At 41.3% G+C, this 22532-nt stretch overlaps 1 protein-coding gene across 1 annotated transcript; it reads left to right on the top strand.

The window, feature by feature from the left end:
- The first annotated feature begins 1129 nt into the window (after positions 1–1129).
- On the top strand, positions 1130–20438 carry LOC135551768 (protein qua-1-like). The gene is made up of 5 exons (XM_064982986.1): positions 1130–1220; positions 10587–10648; positions 16843–16878; positions 16997–17041; positions 17196–20438. The coding sequence occupies exons 1-5, from the start codon at positions 1210–1212 to the stop codon at positions 19619–19621; spliced, it is 2580 nt and encodes an 859-aa protein (XP_064839058.1). The 5' UTR covers positions 1130–1209; the 3' UTR covers positions 19622–20438.
- Positions 20439–22532: the final 2094 nt, after the last annotated feature.

Genomic DNA, 22532 nt, shown 5'->3' with positions numbered 1-22532 from the left:
TAGTAAATCAAAATTACTGGTTTAATACAATTAAATCAATGTGGTTTATTACAAGTTGCAACAGGGAGACAACATCCAGCATGAGAAAATGTCTAACTCACCCTCTCTAAGCAGGCCCTAATATTTAATATTCCATAAACACCCACCGAGAGTCTTGTAGGAAGTCACAACATCAGCTGCTACAGAATTACACAGGGTCACAGAATATAATAACAATCAGTGTCCTTGTTTCTTGTTCCTGGAGTCTGGCGTCAACCACTATCAACAGACATGAGAACAATCCATAACATTCAGTATCAAGTCTAGTGACCATCAACCCATACACAAATGAGTGTCTCAAAGTAAACTGGAAATCATGTGTATTACAGAAAGGGGAATCTATTAAACTAAATAAAGCGAGTATTGCACTCTATATATAAACTCCCAGTAATTTAAACCTGAAGGCACAGTGATGCCGAAACGTTGGTGTTTTACCCAATAAATTACTGGGAGTTTATATATATATATATATATAGAGAGAGAGAGAGTGTGTGACTCTCTTTATTTATTTTTATAGCTTCCAGTTTATTAGAATCAGAGGGTAGATTCAGATCAGAGGGGGACGGGGTTAGTGTGTAAGCTATGAGTGTGTGTGACGGGCTGAGCGTTTTTAAAGGGAGGTATGGGGGTAGATTCAGATCAGAGGGGGACGGGGTTAGTGTGTAAGCTATGAGTGTGTGTGACGGGCTGAGCGTTTTTAAAGGGAGGTATGGGGGTAGATTCAGATCAGAGGGGGACGGGGTTAGTGTGTAAGCTATGAGTGTGTGTGAGGGGCTGAGAGTTTTTAAAGGGAGATATGGGGGTAGATTCAGATCAGAGGGGGACGGGGTTAGTGTGTAAGCTATGAGTGTGTGTGAGGGGCTGAGGGTTTTTAAAGGGAGATATGGGGGTAGATTCAGATCAGAGGGGACTTTAGAACATGAGCTGTTTGAAAACACAAAGGTGTGAGAGCCTCACGCTCAACCCTGTTTTAAACTAGTTTAATGCTAGCTGTTCCTCTGCAGTGCCCCTGCCTATCTTTCTGTCTCTCAGTGTGTCTCTGTGGCCCCCTAGGAGCAGAGGGAGTGGTGAACATATAAAACCTCTTGGGCTCCCTCCAGCCAGACTGTAGACTTACTGGAAACTATAGACACCTGAGTGTCGCCCCACTGGCTAAACTATCCCGTCACAATGCTGTCACGGTAAGCGAACACTAACACAAGGGTTGCCACTTTTGGGTATTTATTTTTGACTTACATGTGTGTACGGGAAATTTTAAAATTACACAATCTATTTGACATATTTGGACACCTGTATTCTTGGAGGAGGTTTATTAGTCAGTCTACCTATAGAATGAAACTAAAGATGTTTACAGCTGCTGGGGGTACTTCAATGATAGAGAGTGGTGAACAGTTGAATTAATTGTTTTTGTGTTTTTTTGTGTGATCACATTAGGTTGGCAATATGTGTGTCATTTTTGTTATTTCAGACTTCCTTTTTTCTTGTTCAATCCTAAACTTCAATAACAATAGATTTACAACTGATATCAATGATGATACTGGTACAAGATAAAGTGATGGGACCATAAATAGTCTTTAAAAAGATTTTGGGAATTTGGGAAAATGCTCAACTCTTAGTCAAAATGTTTAATAAACATCCTTTGTTTTTGACTTTTCATTACATTACAAAGATTAATTGTATAATGTACCAACATTTCATTGATAATTCATTATCCATAATATATCTTGAACATAAGAACATCCATAAGATACTTGGCATTGCTGCAAGTTACACATATTCTTATTATAATGTAATGAGCAGGAAAAAAAACAATTGTCCATTTTGCTTAGTCCTATTTGCTTTGCATTTTCCACTACCACTAACTACCCTAAGATGCTTTCTAGGAGAAATCCTTATCTCTGTTTGACAAAATTACGGTTCTCTTTCAAGTAATCGTTTGGTGTCTCACAATGGGAATTTGCTGAATAAGCTATTCACTACGGAAGATCCAATCACACGACATCTGGAGTAGACAGACAAGTCGCGTGGCCAATGTGGAGTGGAGCCTCCTCAACAAAAGGTGCCACAGTAAAAGTATAAAAATAAAGTCAAAATAAAACATAACAAAAAGTATGTTTGAATGACACTGAGGGGCAGTGTTTTTACAGCTAATGCCGGTTTGCCTGAGGCAGATGCCTTGCAGGTGTTTGTGCACATACACAGGTAAATAGTGCCATACATGCACTCAAACATATTCAATTGGCCTTGCTGTTAGGATTTTTGTTGTCCTTGATGTTTTTTGCATTGTTTTCTATTTTCCTAAGTCTTTTTTTCCTCTTTTGTTCATTTTCTTGGTTATGGGGGGTTGATTATTTTAATTTAATCTTATTTTCTTGGATGGTTGAAGGGCAACTCTTGGGGAACTGTGGGGGGGATCTGAGAGGGCTGGTGGCCTGGCGGTTGTGAGCTTGGGCCGGTGGCCGATGGATTGCTGGTCCGTGTCCCCGTTTTTTACCTTGTGGGAGATCTGTCAACGTGCCCTTGAGCAGGGCGTTGACCCTGGTTGCCTCTGTGTGTCGCTCTGAATCATCAGAGTCTGTTAGATGACTAACATAATGTAGTTGTTGAGCGGCTTCACAGCAAGTATATTGTATGTTTTAGCCTATAGACAGAAACTAAAACAGGAAACCCCAGTGCTCAGGTCAGTCAGCTTCTATGTCAAGGCCATCAGACTGTTAAACAGCCATCACTAACATTGAGTAGCTGCTGCCTCAAATCTCTAGCCACTGTAATAATAAAAAATTGGATGTAATAAATGTATCACTAGTCACTTTAAACGATGCCACTTTATATAATGTTTACATACCTTACATTACTCATCTCATATGTATATACTGTAGTCTATACCATCTATTGCATCTTGCCTATGCCGTTCGGCCATCGCTCATCCATATATTTATATGTACATATTCTTATTCATTCCTTTACACTTGTGTGTAAAAGGTAGTTGTTGTGAAATTGTTAGATTATCTGTTAGATATTACTGCATGGTCGGAACTAGAAGCACAAGCATTTCGCTACACTCGCATTAACATCTGTTAACTATGTGTATGTGACAAATAAAATTTGATTTGATGTTTTAAATATAAAAAGGTGCCACGGTATTTGTCACTCTCTTTCTAGCAAAGATCATTACACTCTAAGCTCTCCTCAGCATGACTTGGTCCCTGTCTTCACCACGATGTTAATGCTACCGAATGTAGGACCTCAACCTCTATATATACAGTGGGGCAAAAAAGTATTTAGTCAGCCACCAATTGTGCAAGTTCTCCCACTTAAAAAGATGAGAGAGGCCTGTAATTTTCATTATAGGTACACTTCAACTATGACAGACAAAATGAGAAAAAAAAATCCAGAAAATCACATTGTAGGATTTTTTATGAATTTATTTGCAAATTATGGTGGACAATAAGTATTTGGTCAATAACTAAAGTTTATCTCAATACTTTGTTATATACCCTTTGTTGGCAATGACAGAGGTCAAACGTTTTCTGTAGTCATCACAAGGTTTTCACACAATGTTGCTGGTATTTTGGCCCATTCCTCCACGCAGATCTCCTCTAGAGCAGTGATGTTTTGGGGCTGTTGCTGGGCAACACGGACTTTCAACTCCCTCCAAAGATTTTCTATGGGGTTGAGATCTGGAGACTGGCTAGACCACTCCAGGACCTTGAAATGCTTCTTACGAAGCCACTCCTTCGTTGACGGGCTGTGTATTTGGGATCATTGTCATGCTGAATGACCCAGCCACGTTTCATCTTCAATGCCCTTGCTGATGGAAGGAGGTTTTCACTCAAAATTTCAAGATACATGGCCCCATTCATTCTTTCCTTTACACGGATCAGTCGTCCTGGTCCCTTTGCAGAAAAACAGCCCCAAAGCATGATGTTTCCACCCGCATGCTTCACAGTAGGTATGGTGTTCTTTGGATGCAACTCAGCATTCTTTGTCCTCCAAACACGACGAGTTGAGTTTTTAACAAAAGTTCTATTTTGGTTTCATCTGACCATATGACATTCTCCCAATCTTCTTCTGGATCATCCAAATGTTCTCTAGCAAACTTCAGACGGGCCTGGACATGTACTGGCTTAAGCAGGGGGACACGTCTGGCACTGCAGGATTTGAGTCCCTGGCGGCGTAGTGTGTTACTGATGGTAGGCTTTGCTACTTTTGTCCCAGCTCTCTGCAGGTCATTCACTAAGTCCCCCCGTGTGGTTCTGGGATTTTTGCTCACCGTTCTTGTGATAATTTTGACCCCACGGGGTGAGATCTTGCGTGGAGCCCCAGATCGAGGGAGATTATCAGTGGTCTTGTATGTCTTCCATTTCCTAATAATTGCTCCCACAGTTGATTTCTTCAAACCAAGCTGCTTACCTATTGCAGATTCAGTCTTCCCAGCCTGGTGCAGGTCTACAATTTTGTTTCTGGTGTCCTTTGACAGCTCTTTGGTCTTGGCCATAGTGGAGTTTGGAGTGTGACTGTTTGAGGTTGTGGACAGGTGTCTTTTATACTGATAACAAGTTCAAACAGGTGCCATTAATACAGGTAACGAGTGGAGGACAGAGGAGCCTCTTAAAGAAGAAGTTACAGGTCTGTGAGAGCCAGAAATCTTGCTTGTTTGTAGGTGACCAAATACTTATTTTCCACCATAATTTGCAAATAAATTCATTAAAAATCCTACAATGTGATTTTATGGATTTCTTTTTCTCATTTTTCTGTCATAGTTGAAGTGTACCTATGATGAAAATTACAGGCCTCTCATCTTTTTAAGTGGGAGAACTTGCACAAATGGTGGCTGACTAAATACTTTTTGCCCCACTGTATATATATATATATATATATATATATATATATATATATAAACTCAGCAAAAAAGAAACATCCCTTTTTCAGGACCCTGTCTTTCAAAGATTATTCGTAAAAATCCAAATAACTTCACAGATCTTCATTGTAAAGGGTTTAAACACTGTTTCCCATGCTTGTTCAATGAACCATAAACAATTAATGAACAGGCACCTGTGGAACGGTCGTTAAGACACTAACAGCTTACAGACAATTAAGGTCACAGTTATGAAAACTAAAGAGACACTAAAGAGGCCTTTCTACTGACTCTGAAAAACACCAAAAGAATCAGATCATATCAAATCAAATTTATTTATATAGCCCTTCGTACATCAGCTGATATCTCAAAGTGCTGTACAGAAACCCAGCCTAAAACCCCAAACAGCAAGCAATGCAGGTGTAGAAGCACGGTGGCTAGGAAAAACTCCCTAGAAAGGCCAAAACCAGGAAGAAACCTAGAGAGGAACCAGGCTATGTGGGGTGGCCAGTCCTCTTCTGGCTGTGCTGGGTGGAGATTATAACAGAACATGGCCAAGATGTTTAAATGTTCATAAATGACCAGCATGGTTGAATAATAATAAGGCAGAACAGTTGAAACTGGAGCAGCAGCACGGTCAGGTGGACTGGGGACAGCAAGCAGTCATCATGTCAGGTAGTCCTGGGGCATGGACCTAGGGCTCAGGTCCTCCGAGAGAGAGAAAGAAAGAGAGAAGGAGAGAATTAGAGAACGTACACTTAGATTCACACAGGACACCGAATAGGACAGGAGAAGTACTCCAGATATAACAAACTGACCCTAGCCCCATGATACAAACTACTGCAGCATAAATACTGGAGGCTGAGACAGGAGGGGTCAGGAGACACTCTGGCCCCATCCGAGGACACCCCAGACAGGGCCAAACAGGAAGGATATAACCCCACCCACTTTGCCAAAGCACAGCCCCCACACCACTAGAGGGATATCTTCAACCACCAACTTACCATCCTGAGACAAGGCTGAGTATAGCCCACAAAGATCTCCGCCACGGTACAACCCAAGGGGGCGCCAACCCAGACAGGATGACCACATCAGTGAATCAACCCACTCAGGTGACGCACCCCTTCCAGGGACGGCATGAGAGAGCCCCAGTAAGCCAATGACTCAGCCCTTGTATTAGGGTTAGAGGCAGAGAATCCCAGTGGAAAGAGGGGAACCAGCCAGGCAGAGTCAGCAAGGGCGGTTCGTTGCTCCAGAGCCTTCCCGTTCACCTTCCGACTCCTAGGCCAGACTACACTCAATCATATGACCCACTGAAGAGATGAGTCTTCAGTAAAGACTTAAAGGTTGAGACCGAGTTTGCGTCTCTGACATGGGTAGGCAGACCGTTCCATAAAAATGGAGCTCTATAGGAGAAAGCCCTGCCTCCAGCTGTTTGCTTAGAAATTCTATGGACAATTTGGAGGCCTGCGTCTTGTGACCGTAGCGTACGTGTAGGTATGTACGGCAGGACCAAATCAGAGAGATAGGTAGGAGCAAGCCCATGTAATGCTTTGTAGGTTAGCAGTAAAACCTTGAAATTATCCCTTGCTTTGACAGGAAGCCAGTGTAGAGAGGCTAGCACTGGAGTAATATGATCCAATTTTTTGGTTCTAGTCAGGATTCTAGCAGCCGTATTTAGCACTAACTGAAGTTTATTTAGTGCTTTATCCAGGTAGCCGGAAAGTAGAGCATTGCAGTAGTCTAACCTTGAAGTGACAAAAGCATGGATTCATTTTTGGACAGAAAGTTTCTGATTTTTGCAATGTTATGTAGATGGAAAAAAGCTGTCCTTGAAATGGTCTTGATATGTTCTTCAAAAGAGAGATCAGGGTCCAGAGTAACGCCGAGGTCCTTCACAAAGAAAGATGCACAGGGTCCCTGCTCATCTGTGTGAACGTGCCTTAGGCATGCTGCAAGGAGGCATGAGGACTGCAGATGTGTCCAGAGCAATAAATAGCCATGTCCGTACTGTGAGACGCATCATCGACTGAGCTTGTTGTCATTGCAGGCAATCTCAACGCTGTGTGTTACAGGGAAGACATCCTCCTCCCTCATGTGGTACCCTTCCTGCAGGCTCATCCTGACATGACCCTCCAGCATGACAATGCCACCAGGCATATTGCTCGTTCTGTGCGTGATTTCCTGCAAGACAGGAATGTTAGTGTTCTGCCATGGCCAGCAAAGAGCCCGGATCTCAATGCCATTGAGCACGTCTGGGACCTGTTGGATCAGAGGGTGAGGGCTAGGGCCATTCCCCCAGAAATGTCAGTGAACTTACAGATGCCTTGGTGGAAGGGTGGGGTAACATGTCACAGCAATAACTGGCAAATCTGGTGCAGTCCATGAGGAGGAGATGCAATGCAGTACTTAAAGCAGCTGGTGGCCACACCAGATACTGACTGTTACTTTTGTTTTTGACCTCCCTATGTTCAGGGACACCTTATTCCATTTCTGTTAGTCACATGTCTGTGGAACTTGTTCAGTTTATGTCTCAGTTGTTGAATCTTATGTTCATACACATATTTACACGTTAAGTTTGCTGAAAATAAACACAGTTGACAGTGAGAGGACGTTTCTTTTTTTGCTGAGTAACTGTAATTGCTGTATTGTGAAGTGGAAACATCTAAGAGCAAAAACCGCTTATCCACAAAGTGGTAGGCCACACAAGCTCACAGAATGGGACCGCCGAGTGCTGAAGCTCGTAAAATTTGTCTGTCCTCAGTTGCAACACTCACTACCGAGTTCCAAACTGCCTCTGGAAGCAACATCAGCACAATAACTGTTCTTCGGGAGCTTAATGAAATAGGTTTCCATGGTCAAGCAGCGGCACACAACCCTTAGATCATCATGTGCAATGCCAAGCATCGGCCAGAGTGGTTTAAAGCTCACCACCATTGGACTCTGGAGCAGTGGACACGCGTTCTCTGGAGTGATTAAATACGCTTCACCATCTGGCAGTGCGACACAAGAATCTGGGTTTGGCGGATGCAAGGAGAACGCTACCTGCCCGAATGCATACAGTCAACTGTAAAGTTTGGTGGAGGAGGAATAGTGGTCTGGGGCTGTTTTTCATGGTTCGGGCTTGGCCTCTTAGTTCTCGTGAAGGGAAATCTTAATGCTACAGCATACAATGATATTCTAGACGATTCTGAGCTTCCAACTTTTTGGCAACAGTTTGGCGAAGCCCTTTCCTGTTTCAGCATGACAATGCCACCATGCACACAGTGTCAATGCTTTGTCGAGATCAGTATGGAAGAACTTGACTGGCATCCATAGAGCCCTGACCTCAACCCCATCAAAAACCTTTGAGATGAATTGGACCGCCAACTACGAGCCAGGCCTAATCGTCCAACATCAGTGCCTGACCTCACCAATGCTCTTGTGGCTGAATGGAAGCAAATCCCCGCAGCAATGTTCCAACGTCTAGGGGAAAACCTACCCAGAAGAGTAGAGGCGGTTTTAGCAGCAAAGGGGGGGACCAACTCCATATTAATACCCATGATTTTAGAATGAGATGTTCAACGAGTAGGTGTCTACATACTTTTGGTCATGTAGTGCATACACTACTATTCAAAAGTTTGGGGTCACTTAGAAATGTCCTTGTTTTTGAAAGAAAAGCACATATTTTGTCCATTACAATAACATCAAATTGATCAGAAATACAGTGTAGACATTGTTAATGTTGTAAATGACTATTATAGTTGGAAATGGCAGATTCTTTAAGGAATATCTACATAGACGTACAGAGGCCCATTATCAGCAACCATCACTCCTGTGTTCCGATGGCACGTTGTGTTAGCTAATCCAAGTTTAGAGGGAGGAAGTGTCTCCATCATTTATGTCCAAGTGTTTACTTCATAGGCATGACGCTAAGGCAACTCTTTTCAGACTAGAGGTCGACCGAGTATGATTTTTCAACGCCGATACCGATTATTGGAGGACCAAAAAAGTCGATACCGATTAATCTGCCAATTTGTATTTATTTATTTGTAATAATGACAATTACAACAATACTGAATGAACACTTATTTTAACTTAATATAATACATCAATAAAATCAATTTAGACCCAAGTAAATAATGAAACAAGTTAAATTTGGTTTAAATAATGCAAAAACAAAGTGTTAGAGAAGAAAGTAAAAGTGCAATATGTGCCATGTAAGAAAGCAAACGTTTCAGTTCCTTGCTCAGAACATGAGAACATATGAAAGCTGGTGGTTCTTTTTAACATGAGTCTTCAATATTCCCAGGTAAGAAGTCTTAGGTTGTAGTTATTATAGGAATTATAGGACTATTTCCCTCTATACCATTTGTATTTCATTAACCTTTGACTATTGGATGATCTTATAGGCACTTTAGTATTGCCAGTGTAACAGTATAGCTTCCGTCCCTCTCCTCGCTCCTCCCTCGGCTCGAACCAGCAACACAATGACAACAGCCACCATCGAAACAGCATTACCCATGCAGAGCAAGGGAAACAACCACTGCAAGGCTCAGAGCGAGTGACGTTTGAAACGCTATTAGCGCGTGCTAACTAGCTAGCCATTTAATTTCGGTTACACCAGCCTCATCTTGGGAGTTGATAGGCTTGAAGTCATAAACAGCGCAATGCTTGACGCACAACGAAGAGTTGCTGGAAAAACGCACGAAAGTGCTGTTTGAATGAATGCTTGCACCTGCTTCTGCCTACCACCACTCAGTCAAATACTTAGAAACTTGTATGCTCAGTCAGATTATATGCAACGCAGGACACGCTAGATAATATCTAGTAATATCATCAACCATGTGTAGTTAACTAGTGATTATGATTGATTGTTTTTTATAAAATAAGTTTAATGCTAGTTAGCAACTTACCTTGGCTTACTGCATTCGAGTAACAGGCAGTCTCCTTGTGGAGTGCAACGAGAGAGGGGCAGGTCGTTATTGCTTTGGACTAGTTAACTGTAAGGTTGCAAGATTGAATCCCCTGAGCTGACAAGGTGAAAATCTGCCGTTCTGCCCCTGAACAAGGCAGTTAACCCACCGTTCCTAGGCCATCATTGAAAATAAGAATGTGTTCTTAACTGACTTGCCTAGTTAAATAAAGGTATATATAAAAAACAACAATTTAAATCGGCGCCCAAAAATACCGATTTCCGATTGTTATGAAAACTTGAAATTGGCCCTAATTATTCGGCCATTACGATTAATCGGAATATTTATTTTTGTTTATTATTATTTCAGACACTGGTTTTCTATGGCTTTATATACCCCTGATTTGATTTTCATGCTTTGGAGAGCATATGGGAGTTGGCTACATCCCATTGTGAGGTGGCAAACTATTATTACTTATGTAACCCCGGTTCTCTGAGTGAGTATCTCACTGCAGTTCCCTGCTTGCAAGAGCGCAAGGAAGAGGGACATGCTTTAGAATGACCAGAGAGCAGTTCCATGGCACTTTTTATTGAGGAGGCTCCCCTCCTCATTGGCCACGTGACTTATCTGTCCACGACAGACGCTGTGTGATTGGAACTTCCGTAGTGAATTGCTTATTCAACAAATTCCCATTGTGGGACACCTCTATCATCAGAGAACTGGGGTTACGCAAGTAACCTTAAGTTTTAAAAGTGTTGTGACCAATTCTATCTCTGTGTTCTTTATTCTAACAGAAAGCTGACTGTTCATTTGATCTTTGCTTTGGCTGGTCTTGCTCTCTCAGACCACATTACTGGTAAGAAAACATTAAATTAAACCTTATACATCTTATAAATGTGGGTGAATTTAGAACACTTCCATCAGTAACTACAGTTTAACAATAATGTCAATTTTTATAATATATGCACAATATGTTGTCGAGAGACGATGGTTTCCATTTTAGTTTGATTTCAGGTTCAACGCAATGACAAAACAATGCATTACGGATTTCCCACTTCACCTTTCTAGTTATCCAGTCTCTAAACTACACTACAAACATTGAGAGGGAATATGAGACTGTCATGGAGACACTTAACTAACCCATATAGAAGAACTGCAATGTCGGATACTCACATAAACATGTATATACACACCTTGACTTTTTCCACATTTTGTTGTCTAACAGACTGGATTTAAAATGGATTCAATGGATTTTTGTCACACCCCATAATGTCACAGTGAAATTACATGTTCATTGTTTTTGTCACACCCCATAATGTCACAGTGAAATTACATGTTCATTGTTTTTGACTAATTAATACAAAATTAAAAGCTGAAATGTCTTGAGTCAATAAGTATTCAACCCCGTTGTTATGGCAACTGTAAATAAGTTTAGGAGTAAGACTTTACGGAACAAGTCACATAATAAGATGCATGTGTGAAAGAAGTGTTGAACAGGATGTTTTTAATGAACACTTCATCCCTGTACCCCACACAATGCAAAATAAATGGGGCAAAGCAGCTCACTTTTTGTCTTGAATACAAAGTGTTATGTTTGGGGCAAATCCAATACAACACGTTACTGAGTACCACACTCCATATTTTCAAGCATATTGGTGGCTGCACCATGTTATTAGTGTGTTTGTAATCGTTAAGGACTGGGGAGTTTTTCAAGATAAAAAAAGAAACAGAATGGAGCGAAGCACAGGCAAAATTCTACCTTGTTTCCACCAGACACCGGGAGATGAATTCACCTTTCTGCAGGACAATAACCTAAAACACAAGGCCAAATCTACACCGCAGTTGCTTACCAAGAGACAGTGAATGTTCCTGAGTGGCCGAATTACAGTTTTGACTTAGAACTACCTGAAAATAGTTGTCTAGCATTGATCAACAACCAACTTGACAGACCTGAAAATAGTTGTCGAGCAATGATCAACAACCAACTTGACAGAGCTTGAAGAATGTGGCACAATTCAGGTGTGGACTTGCCCACAAAGACTCACAGCTGTAATCACTGCCAAAGGTTATTCTACAAAATATTGACTCAGGGCTGTGAGATATTTCTGTATTTCATTTTCAATAAATTTGCGAATATTTCTAAAGACATGTTTTCCCTTTGTCATTATGGTGTATTGTGTGTAAATATACAGTACCAGTCAAACGTTTGGACACACCTACTCATTCAAGGGTTTTTCTTTATTTGTACTATTTTCTACGTTGTAGAAAAAAGAGTGAAGACGTCAAAACTATTAAATAACATATGGAATCATGTAGTAACCAAAAAAGTGTTAAACAAATCAAAATATATTTTAGATTTTACATTCTTCAAAGTAGCCACCCTTTGCCTAGATGACAGCTTTGCAGACTCTTGCCATTCTCTCAACCAGTTTCATACGGAATGATTTTCCAACAGTCTTGAAGGAGTTCATACATATGCTGAGCACTTGTTGGTTGCTTTTTCTTCACTCTGTGGTCCAACTAATCCCAAACCATCTCAATTGGTGTGAGGTCGAGTGATTGTGGAGGCATATTACAAAGACACGGCGGTTGGAACCAAAAATCTCAAATTTGGACTCATCAGAACCAAAGGACAGATTTCCACCAGTCTAATATCCATTGCTCGTGTTTCTTGGCCCATGCAAGTCTCTTCTTATTATTGGTGTCCTTTAGTAGTAGTTTCTTTGCAGCAATTCAATGGCATGAAGGCCTGATTCACACAGTCTCCTCTGAACAGTTGATGTTGAGATGTGTCTGTCACTTGAACTCTGTGCAGAATGTATTTGGGCTGCGATCTGAGGTAGAGTTATCTCTAATGAACTTATCCTCTGCAGCAGAGGTAACTCTGGGTCTTCCTTTCCTGTGACGGTCCTCATGAGAGCCAGTTGTCATAGCGCTTGATGTGTTTTGCGACTGCAATTGAAGAAATGTTCAAAGTTCTTGAGATTTTCCGCATTGACTGACCTTCATGTCTTAAAGTAATGATGGACTGTCATTTCTCTTTGCTTATTTGAGCTATTCTTGCCATAATATGGACTTGGTCTTTTACCAAATAGGGCTATCTTCTGTATACCACCCCTACCATGTCACAACACAACTGATTGGCTCAAACACATTAGGAAGGAAATAAATTCCACAAATTAACTTTTCACAAGGCACACTTTTTTGCTTACGACATGATTACATATGAGTTATTTCACAGTTTTGATGTCCTCACTATTATTCTACAATGTAGAAAATAGTAAAAAAAAGAAAAACCCTGAGAAAATGTGTCAACTTTTGACTGGTACTGTATATATATATATACACACACAGTGCCGGCCCCCTTGAACTTTGCGACCTTTTGCGACATTTCAGGCTTCAAACATAAAGATATAAAACTGTATTTTTTTGTGAAGAATCAACAACAAGTGGGACACAATCATGAAGTGAAACGACATTTATTGTATATTTCAAACTTTTTTAACAAATCAAAAACTGAAAAATTGGGCGTGCAAAATTATTCAGCCCCCTTAAGTTAATACTTTGTAGCGCCACCTTTTGCTGCGATTACAGCTGTAAGTCGCTTGGGGTATGTCTCTATCAGTTTTGCACATCGAGAGACTGAATTTTTTTCCCATTCCTCCTTGCAAAACAGCTCGAGCTCAGTGAGGTTGGATGGAGAGCATTTGTGAACAGCAGTTTTCAGTTCTTTCCACAGATTCTCGATTGGATTCAGGTCTGGACTTTGACTTGGCCATTCTAACACCTGGATATGTTTATTTTTGAACCATTCCATTGTAGATTTTGCTTTATGTTTTGGATCATTGTCTTGTTGGAAGACAAATCTCCGTCCCAGTCTCAGGTCTTTTGCAGACTCCATCAGGTTCTTCCAGAATGGTCCTGTATTTGGCTCCATCCATCTTCCCATCAATTTTAACCATCTTCCCTGTCCCTGCTGAAGAAAAGCAGGCCCAAACCATGATGCTGCCACCACCATGTTTGACAGTGGGTATGGGTGTATTCAGGGTGATGGCCTGTGTTGCTTTTACGCCAAACATAACGTTTTGCATTGTTGCCAAAAAGTTCAATTTTGGTTTCATCTGACCAGAGCACCTTCTTCCACATGTTTGTTGTGTCTCCCAGGTGGCTTGTGGCAAACTTTAAACAACACTTTTTTATGGATATCTTTAAGAAATGGCTTTCTTCTTGCCACTCTTCCATAAAGGCCAGATTTGTGCAATATACGACTGATTGTTGTCCTATGGACAGAGTCTCCCACCTCAGCTGTAGATCTCTGCAGTTCATCCAGAGTGATCATGGGCCTCTTGGCTGCATCTCTGATCAGTCTTCTCCTTGTATGAGCTGAAAGTTTAGAGGGACGGCCAGGTCTTGGTAGATTTGCAGTGGTCTGATACTACTTCCATTTCAATATTATCGCTTGCACAGTGCTCAATGGGATGTTTAAAGCTTGGGAAATCTTTTTGTATCCAAATCCAGCTTTAAACTTCTTCACAACAGTATCTCAGACCTGCCTGGTGTGTTCCTTGTTCTTCATGATGCTCTCTGCGCTTTTAACGGACCTCTGAGACTATCACAGTGCAGGTGCATTTATACGGAGACTTGATTACACACAGGTGGATTGTATTTTTCATCATTAGTCATTTAGGTCAACATTGGATCATTCAGAGATCCTCACTGAACGTCTGGAGAGAGTTTGCTGTACTGAAAGTAAAGGGGCTGAATAATTTTGCACGCCCAATTTTTCAGTTTTTGATTTGTTAAAAAAGTTTGAAATATCCAATAAATGTCGTTCCACTTCATGATTGTGTCCCACTTGTTGTTGATTCTTCACAAAAAAATACAGTTTTATATCTTTATGTTTGAAGCTGGAAATGTGGCAAAAGGTCGCAAAGTTCAAGGGGGCCGAATACTTTCGCAAGGCACTGTATATATACATATATATAAACACACACAGTTGAAGTTGGAAGCTTACATGCACCTTAGCCAAATATATTTAAACTCAGTTTTTCACAATTTCTGACATTTAATCCTAGTAAAAATGCCCTGTCTTTGGTCAGTTAGGATCACAGAATAATAGTAGAGAAAATTATTTGTTACAGCTTTTATTTTTTTCGTCACATTCCCAGTGGGTCAGAAGTTTACATATACTCAATTAGTATTTGGTAGCATTGCCTTTAAATTGTTTAACTTGGGTCAAATGTTTCGGGTAGCCTTCCCACAATAAGTTGCGGGAATTTTGGCCCATTCCTCTTGACAGAGCTGGTGTAACTCAGTCAGCATTGTAGGCCTCCTTGCTCGCACATGCTTTTTCAGTTCTGCCCACACATTTTCTATAGGATTGAGGTCAGGGCTTTGTGATGGCCACTCCAATACCTTGACTTTGTTATCCTTAAGCCATTTTATCACAACTTTGGAAGTATGCTTGGGGTCATTGTCCATTTGGAAGACCCATTTGCGACCAAGCTTTAACTCCCATATTGATGTCTTGAGATGTTGCTTCAATATATCCATATAATTTTCCTTCCTCATAAGGCCATCTATTTTGTGAAGTGCACCAGTCCCTCCTGCAGCAAAGCACCCCCACACCATGATGCTGCCACCCCTGTGCTTCACGGTTGGGATGGTGTTCTTCGGCTTGCAAGCCTCCCCCTTTTTCCTCCAAACATAACGATGGTCATTATGGCCAAACAGTTCTATTTTTGTTTCATCAGAGGACATTTCTCCAAAAAGTACAATCTTTGTCCCCATGTGCAGTTGCAAACCCTTCTCTGGCTTTTTTATGGTGGTTTTGGAGCAGTGGCTTCTTCCTTGCTGAGCAGCCTTTCAGGTTATGTCGATACAGGACTCGTTTTACTGTGGATATAGATACTTTTGTACCTGTTTCCTCCAGCATCTTCACAAGGTCCTTTGCTGTTGTTCTGGGATTGATTTGCATTTTTCGAACCAAAGTACGTTCATCTCTAGGAGACAGAACACGTCTCCTTCCTGAGTGGTATGACGGCTGCGCGATCCCATGGTGTTTATACTTGTGTTCTATTGTTCGTACAGATGAACATGGTACCTTCAGGCATTTGGAAATTGCTCTCGAGGCTGAACTAGACTTGTGGAGGTCTACATTTTTTATTTTGATTTACCCATGATTTCAAACAAAGAGGCACCAAGTTTGAAGGTAGGCCTTGAATTAGATCCACAGGTACACCTCCAATTGACTCAAATTATGTCAATTAGCATATCAGAAGCTTCTAAAGCCATGCCATAATTTTCTGGAATTTTCCAACCTGTTTAAAGTCACAGTCAATTTAGTGTATGTAAATATCTGACCCCCTGGAATTGTGGTACAGTGAAATAATCTGCCTGTAAACAATTGTTGGAAAAATTACTTGATGTTCTAACCAACTTGCCAAAACTATAGTTTGTTAAGTGGTTAAGTGGTTGAGTGGTTGAAAAATGAGTGTATGTAAACTTACAACTTCAACTGTGTATATATATATATATATATATATATATATTTATAATCAATTTTGAATTTAGTTTTTAACACAACAAAATGTGGAATAAGTCAAGGGGTTTGGATACTTTCTGATGGCACTATATGAATACACTATAACAACAGCACCCCTGAAGCATAGTTAGACAAATGCTTTCTAGTCCAGACATGAGTAAATGTGTCAGTCTGACTATTTGCTGTGGGGCCATGCTGAAGGTTTAGACAGATGACAGAATAAACCAAAGGCTTCTCAAATCCAAGCCAAAGTTATATCCATTCTCCAAACCTTTTCATGCCATAAAACATTTTACTTACTGCCTTCTTCAAACACACATTATATAACATCCACTTTAAACACTATTTGAAAGAAAGTAAGCCCAATCAAAACCAATTAACAAATATAATAGTAATATTGATCTTGTCCAGACCAATTTTATTACTGAAGAGTCCATGGCTAAAACATGTTCAATGGCCAGACGACGAACTCCAACTCACCCAATGTTTTCTTCTTCATTTATCAGATGTGAGTAGCAGTGATACATCCACAGACACAAGCAGTGAGTCACCAATTCATTTGAATGGAAATTAAGCACACTGACTATTGGGGATTTCCTGTTAATTACAATAATGGTGACTTCAATGACAGCATCAAAGTCACCCGTCCTTGTCTTCCAGATGGAGATACCAGCGTGGAAACCACAGGCAGTCCTGATGCCCCAGGTGAGGCCGAGGAGTAAAATACACAAAGGTCAAAGATAAGGGTTAAGGCCAAAGGTCGAAATCATTAGAGTGCAGGATGTATTTATTACGATTAGTTATGACGATGCATGGCAATTTGTATTTCAATTTAATGCAGTAGAATATTTTCTCACAGGCAAGTTCTGCATGCTGTGCTGTACTGAAGACTGCATCGAGGAAAGCAGCCATGTCGGGAGCCAAGGTTGTTGGGTGCCCTGTATGGAGGCATGTTGGAAGGAATGTATGGAGCCCTATATGGATCTCTGTATGGAGCCCTGTACACAGGATTCGTCAAAGGTGTGCGACAGTAAGGGGGACATTAATGAGGGCGACGGTAAGGGAGACACTGAGGACGGTACGAGGGACGGTAAGGGAGACGGTACGAGGGACGGTAAGAGAGACGGTAAGGGAGGCAGTAAGGAGGACAGTAAGAGGGATGGTAAGAGAGACGGTAAGGGAGACGGTACGAGGGACGGTAAGAGAGACGGTAAGGGAGACGGTAAGGGAGGCGGTAAGGAGGACAGTAAGGAGGACAGTAAGAGGGATGGTAAGGGAGGCAGTAAGGAGGACAGTAAGGAGGACAGTAAGAGGGATGGTAAGGGAGACGGTAAGGGAGACGGTAAGGGAGACGGTAAGGGAGGCGGTAAGGGAGACGGTAAGGGAGACACTGAGGACGGTACGAGGGACGGTAAGGGAGACGGTACGAGGGACGGTAAGAGAGACGGTAAGGGAGGCGGTAAGGAGGACAGTAAGAGGGATGGTAAGGGAGGCAGTAAGGAGGACAGTAAGAAGGACGGTAAGGGAGACGGTAAGGGAGGCGGTAAGGAGGACAGTAAGAGGGATGGTAAGGGAGGCAGTAAGGAGGACAGTAAGGAGGACAGTAAGAGGGACGGTAAGGGAGACGGTAAGGGAGGCGGTAAGGAGGACAGTAAGAGGGATGGTAAGGGAGGCAGTAAGGAGGACAGTAAGGAGGACAGTAAGAGGGACGGTAAGGGAGACAGTAAGGAGGACAGTAAGAGGGATGGTAAGGGAGGCAGTAAGGAGGACAGTAAGAGGGATGGTAAGGGGGATGGTAAGGGAGACGGTAAGGAGGACAGTAAGAGGGACGGTAAGGGAGGCGGTAAGGAGGACAGTAAGAGGGATGGTAAGGGAGGCAGTAAGGAGGACAGTAAGGAGGACAGTAAGAGAGATGGTAAGGGAGGCAGTAAGGAGGACAGTAAGAGAGATGGTAAGGGAGGCAGTAAGGAGGACAGTAAGAGGGATGGTAAGGGAGGCAGTAAGGAGGACAGTAAGGGAAACAGTAAGGAGGACAGTAAGGAGGACAGTAAGAGGGACGGTAAGGGAGGCAGTAAGGAGGACAGTAAGAGGGATGGTAAGGGAGGCAGTAAGGAGGACAGTAAGAGGGATGGTAAGGGAGGCAGTAAGGAGGACAGTAAGGGAAACAGTAAGGAGGACAGTAAGGAGGACAGTAAGAGGGACGGTAAGGGAGACGGTAAGGAGGACAGTAAGAGGGATGGTAAGGGAGGCAGTAAGGAGGACAGTAAGAGGGATGGTAAGGGAGGCAGTAAGGAGGACAGTAAGGGAAACAGTAAGGAGGACAGTAAGGAGGCCAGTAAGAGGGATGGTAAGGGAGGCAGTAAGGAGAACAGTAAGGAGGACAGTAAGAGGGACGGTAAGGGAGGCAGTAAGGAGGATGGTAAGGGAGGCGGTAAGGAGGACGGTAAGAGGGATGGTAAGGGAGGCAGTAAGGAGGACAGTAAGAGGGATGGTAAGGGAGGCAGTAAGGAGGACAGTAAGGGAAACAGTAAGGAGGACAGTAAGGAGGCCAGTAAGAGGGATGGTAAGGGAGGCAGTAAGGAGGACAGTAAGGAGGACAGTAAGAGGGACGGTAAGGGAGGCAGTAAGGAGGATGGTAAGGGAGGCGGTAAGGAGGACGGTAAGAGGGATGGTAAGGGAGGCAGTAAGGAGGACATTAAGGGAAACAGTAAGGAGGACGGTAAGAGGGACAGTAATGAGGACAGTAAGAGGGACGGTAAGGAAGTCGATAAGGGAGACAATAAGGGGGACAGTAAGAGGGACACTAAGGAAGTCGATAAGGGGGACAGTAAGAGGGACAGTAAGGAACTCGATAAGGGAGACAATAAGGGGGATAGTAAGAAAGTCGATAAGGGAGACAATAAGGGGGATAGTAAGGAAGTCGATAAGGGAGACAATAAGGGGGATAGTAAGAAAGTCGATAAGGGAGACAATAAGGGGGATAGTAAGGAAGTCGATAAGGGAGACAATAAGGGGGACAGTAAGAAAGTCGATAAGGGAGACAATAAGGGGGACAGTAAGAGGGACGGTAAGGAAGTCGATAAGGGAGACAATAAGGGGAACAGTAAGAGGGACAGTAAGGAAGTCGATAAGGGGGACAGTAAGAGGGACGGTAAGGAAGTCGATAAGGGAGACAATAAGGGGGACAGTAAGAGGGACGGTAAGGAAGTCGATAAGGGAGACAATAAGGGGGACAGTAAGGGGGTTAGTAAGGGAGACAGTAAGAGGGAAAGTAAAAGACAGTAAGTGTGAGTGTAGTCTAACATTGCTCTTAAGTTCCTTAGCCCTCCCTTGGCCCTCAAAATGGGGAAGGTGTCTTCAGAGATACAATTGAATTATTATGCTATTTTGATGTGCATAACATTTTTCCCCACTTTTTGACTGTATTGTTGTTGTTTTTACCTTCCTGATGTTTTGAGATCCTCTCTAGTGTTTACAGGACATAAGGGTCTGATTGGTGAAATCAATGCTAGCAGTAATATACAGAATGACAATGTATGAGAAGTAATGTGTCGCTGCAATACTGACAAGAAATGTATCCAATTCCAATGATAATGAGTACATGATGCGTGAGATGTTCAATAAAGAATCATTTCTGTGATGTGGATTTTTGCCACTATGCACAACCTGACTCCAGGGCTAAGCCTCTCCCCCTTCAGAAGAAGGCTTCTGTCAGGTTTATTATGGGTTTTAGGGTATAAAAGCACATTTTATAATGAAGTTCACTGCTTTACTTTGAGTTTATTTTGATTTCTCGGTTCTCTTTGTTTTAAGATACTAAGTATGTTGCATTTATTCAATAGAATCACTTATGACAATCAAAGTTGTAACACTTAAGATAAGAACGATTGACAGGTATCATGGTTTTTGTTTATTGATTGTTTATGCTGTTCAGGATTTCCCCTTCTGCTATACAGATAATGTTATGCCTGTTCAGTGCATTTTGGTTCATGGAAGACTGTTTGCTCTCCCACTGCGAGATGTGTCCTGTTACAGTGATGGATGAAGATGCCATGTCTGTCAATCCACTGAAGAAAAGTATGGAATGTTGGATTCAAAATTCTTGGTGCCCCTTAAATTTGGTTAACCTCTCTTTGGTCAGGAGTCTTCTTCTCAAAAACCCATTGGAGGAAAAGCTCAGAGGGGAGGTACCTCTGGCTTTCTCATCCAATGGGTTTTGTGAAGGAGACGAGGAAAGAGAGGAGAGGACATGAGGAGTGTGCAATTGAGATCTTCACAATGTATCTTAGGTGACCCACCTGAGTTCAATGGCCGATGGCTGTAATTCAGCTATAGGTAGTTTCAAGTGATAGATATATCTAATATACAGTCCTTTCTGACCAAGAGGGTGGACAACATTGACTAAATGTTTTGACCAGGGTCTAGGTACTTGGAGAGCAAACAGTAATGACGATTTTGTCCTTCAATTGTGGGGATATTGGTATGAACCTTCCAAGGAACCTGCCTGTTTCCCCATACGCATATTTGTCTAGTAAACATTTAAAAATATAGAATCTGTTTGCATTATCCTTGTATCCGGCATTTTCCAAACCTTGAACAAATAAATTATTCTCAACAATCTCAAAGGTATTTTAATATTTGATCATGGAGAATCAAACTTTGATTTTGTTAAAGACAGTTTATTTAAGTTGTGACATCAACATTATACAAGTTACACCCCTGTCCTTTTAATTAGCGTGTTGATGGTCACTCTTTTCCCTTACAATGCCCATAAGAAAACCAGCTGGCCTAGTGAAATGACTGTGTTTTATTTATACAGAGAGTATATCAAATAATTTAGGAACCCCTCCCCCTTGCTTTTTCCCTCAGAACAACCTAAATTCGTCGGGGCATGGACTCTACAAGGCGTCGAAAGCTTTCGACAGGGAAGCTGGCCCATGTTGACTCCAAGGCTTCCACACAGTTGTGTCAAGTAGGCTGGATGTCCTTCGGGTGATGAACCATTCTTGATACACACGGGAAACTGTTGAGTGTAAAAAACCCAGCAGCGTTACAGTTCTTGAAACAAACCGGTGCACCTGGCACCTACTACCATACCCGGTTCAAAGGCAATTAATTAATTTGTCTTGCCCATTCACCCTCTGAATGGCACACATACACCATCCATGTCTCAATTGTCTCAAGGCTTAAAAATCCTTCTTTAACATGTCTTCTTCCCTTCATCTACACTGATTGAAGTGGATTTAACAGGTGATAAGGGATCATAGCTGGATTCACCTGGTCAGTCTAAGTCATGGAAAGAGCAGGTGTTTTGTATTCTCAGTGTATTTCCACACTACGAAGTTGGAATAATACTGTATTAATAACACTGAATAATACTGTATTAATAACACTGAATAATACTGTATTAATAATACGGAATTAAAAACACCGAATAATACTGTATTAGTAACACCGAATAATACTGTATTAATAACACCGAATAATACTGTATTAATAACACCGAATAATGCTGTATTAATAACACCGAATAATGCTGTATTAATAATACGGAATTAAAAACACTGAATAATACTGTATTAATAATACTGTATTAATAACACTGAATAATACTGTATTAATAATACGGAATTAAAAACACCGAATAATACTGTATTAGTAACACCGAATAATACTGTATTAGTAACACCGAATAATACTGTATTAATAACACCGAATAATACTGTATTAATAACACCGAATAATACTGTATTAATAACACCGAATAATGCTGTATTAATAACACCGAATAATGCTGTATTAATAACACCGAATAATACTGTATTAATAATACCGAATAATACTGTATTAATAACACAATAATACTGTATTAATAATACTGAATAATACTGTATTAATAATACTGACTAATACTGTATTAATAACACTGAATAATACTGTATTAATAATACGGAATTAAAAACACAGAATAATACTGTATTAATAACACCGAATAATACTGTATTAATAACACAGAATAATACCGTATTAATAACACCGAATAATGCCGTATTAATAACACCGAATAATGCCGTATTAATAACACCGAATAATACCGTATTAATAATACTGAATAATACTGTATTAATAACACAATAATACTGTATTAATAACACAGAATAATACTGTATTAATAATACGGAATTAAAAACACAGA

This window comes from Oncorhynchus masou, chromosome 13 (assembly GCF_036934945.1).
Source record: "Oncorhynchus masou masou isolate Uvic2021 chromosome 13, UVic_Omas_1.1, whole genome shotgun sequence".
In the NCBI taxonomy this organism is placed as follows: Eukaryota; Metazoa; Chordata; class Actinopteri; order Salmoniformes; family Salmonidae; genus Oncorhynchus; species Oncorhynchus masou.
The sequence above is the reverse complement of the archived record's forward strand: the minus strand, read 5'-3'. Positions and strand labels throughout refer to the sequence as shown.